Source organism: Mesitornis unicolor, unplaced genomic scaffold (assembly GCF_000695765.1).
Source record: "Mesitornis unicolor isolate BGI_N332 unplaced genomic scaffold, ASM69576v1 scaffold26914, whole genome shotgun sequence".
Taxonomy (NCBI): domain Eukaryota; kingdom Metazoa; phylum Chordata; class Aves; order Mesitornithiformes; family Mesitornithidae; genus Mesitornis; species Mesitornis unicolor.
Window position 1 is genome coordinate 1,296 of NW_010181202.1, and position 2,375 is coordinate 3,670.

General features: G+C 40.8%; 1 protein-coding gene across 1 annotated transcript; it reads left to right on the forward strand.

Moving 5' to 3' along the window:
• Nucleotides 1-341: 341 nt before the first annotated feature.
• LOC104539759 (ganglioside-induced differentiation-associated protein 1-like) lies at nt 342-724 on the forward strand (the record flags this gene model as incomplete). The annotated part of the gene is made up of 1 exon (XM_010183360.1): nt 342-724. A coding segment is annotated over one exon (383 nt), but the record flags the coding sequence as incomplete, so codon positions are not given.
• Nucleotides 725-2,375: the final 1,651 nt, after the last annotated feature.

Genomic DNA, 2,375 nt, shown 5'->3' on the forward strand with positions numbered 1-2,375 from the left:
TAGAAGCTAAACTGCCTTCCTCCTTTTCACTCCTGTTTAGTATAATCCAGATTTGAGAAATGTATTTGAGGAAAATAAGTGTTTACTGTGAGTTTTAATTTATAAACCTGAAACATGGCCTTTTTTTTCCTTAACAAATACAGGCCAGGCTGCTGAGCCTAAGACTTTACAATATTGTGTGAAGAATGGACTTGATTAAAGTCATATCTTAGCTGAAGTGTTGGTGGTGTTTATTAGACAGGATTTTGAAATAGCACTAAACTAAATGTTAGCCCATGGAGGCTTCTATGTGTGCTTGCATTTTGTTAGCTCCTAATTTTTTATGTTTTATCTCTGCTTAGAAGGTGAAAATCAGCCTTGGCTCTGTGGCGATTTCTTCAGTCTGGCAGATGTATCACTTGCTGTCACATTACATCGCCTGAAGTTTCTGGGATTAGCAAGAAGAAACTGGGGAAACGGAAAGCGACCCAACTTAGAAGCCTATTATGAGCGTGTCCTGAAGAGAAAAGCATTTTGCAAAGTTTTAGGACATGTCAACAATATATTAATCTCGGCTGTTCTGCCAACGGCATTCCGCGTGGCCAAGAAACGGGCGCCCAGGGTCCTCGGCACCACCCTGCTGGTCAGCACACTGGTGGGAATGGGTTATCTTGCTTTCATGTGTCTTCGGAAGAGGTTTCCCAACATGATGTTACCAATTAGAACTAGGCAAAAGTATTTTTAGATCCATCTGTCCCTGGTGAGGGCGTATCTACCCCCTCCAGGAAGATATTCCCAGTAAAATATAAACGTAGAAGAAAGGTTATAGCTGTGAATTAGAACTTTATCACACAGTAATCGTCTCTCTCCTGCTGTTGTATAATTGGACTGGCAAGGCCAAGATGTTTGTGGAAAATAGATGTTGGGGGGACAACGAAGGATAGAAGAGACTTTCTTTTCAGATGAGGAGCTATAAGGGCTGTGAGAGTGCTTTGTTAAAGTGGTTATTGTCTCCTTTACCTGGTAGCTGACTTAATTATAATGCTTTTATTTAATAGATATGGAGCAATGTGGCAGCTTTTCAGTGTGAGTGAAATACATTACTGTGCAGAAACCAGCATTGTTGAAATACTGAAAATAGAATTTAGTTTGAATGCTTGGTGTAGGATTTAAGTGGAACATAGGCTGTGTGCCTGTCATGTATGGGAGTGAGTGTCTCTGTACTGATTAATGTCTACTGATTTACATCTGGACCTTAGGAATGTGTTAAAAAGTAGTCTTCTGGAGCCACTTTTGCCACTGTATGTTCATGCAGTAGTACAGGAAGAAACCTGAAACACAGGTGAACATCAGTGATCTGTGGATCACACAGGTGAAATTCTCCAGAGGCATCAGTGGTCAACAGATGCTAGACTTCTGCTGAAATACCAATGGGAGTGAAAAGCGTGACACTTGCCTTTTGAAAGCCTTTTGGGTAGCCTTTGGCCCAGTGAGATACCCAGCTCAGCTACAAGCCCTGGCTGAGTCAATTGAAACTATCTCGGTGCACATTTCCTGCTTTCACTGGAGTGGCTTGATAGTGTTTTCTCCATATTAGTGTCCCATGTACCTTTTCTTGTTTCCACTCTGAACACCAGCTATTTTTTGCACACTACTTGATTATGTTAGCATTTGCATGTGCCTCTGTGAAATGTCTGCCCACAGCGTGCCACAGCCAACTAGAAAACATGCGCACAACAATGCATTTTGTAAAAGTGATTTAAAATATTTCACTATCTTTCAGTCTGGTTAGGTATCCTAGATTGAAGGTGAAACTGTAATTTAGCAATCTGTTTACTTACGGAGAGGTGTCATATTGGTGGTAAGTGAAAATGTAAGTCAGTTTGGAAACAGATGATTTGTACTGCAGATTTTTTGCAAAGCTGCATTCTTGTAGCATGTTGGAGAAGTGTAGAAAAACACTTTGATTACTTCTCACTACTTAGCAGATGCTGAGAGTTTTATTAGGTTTGAACTGAGCTCCCATTTCAATGAGAAATGCATTTACCTAAAAGTGGACTTCGGATCATTTTGCAGCATGAAAGCAGCAATATACCCAGTTGAGTAAATTTTTGTATTCTTCATGAATGTCTGAAATCCTCAGAGTTTTGTTTACAAGTTGTAGATAACTTCAGCAAGCAAAACATAGCTTTACATGTTTGCCTACCAGCAGCCAGCACTAACAGGCCTAAGTACGTTTTAGATCCAGTGCTGGTGGCTGTGGTCTCTCCGCACAATTGCTTTTGAGCATCAGGATCCTCTCTCAAGTTTGCTGGAGAGAGCTGAGGCAGTTTGTGTCTGGGCAATCTCACCATCTAGCAGATACCAAAATGGATAAAATTGTTGAATACACCTGC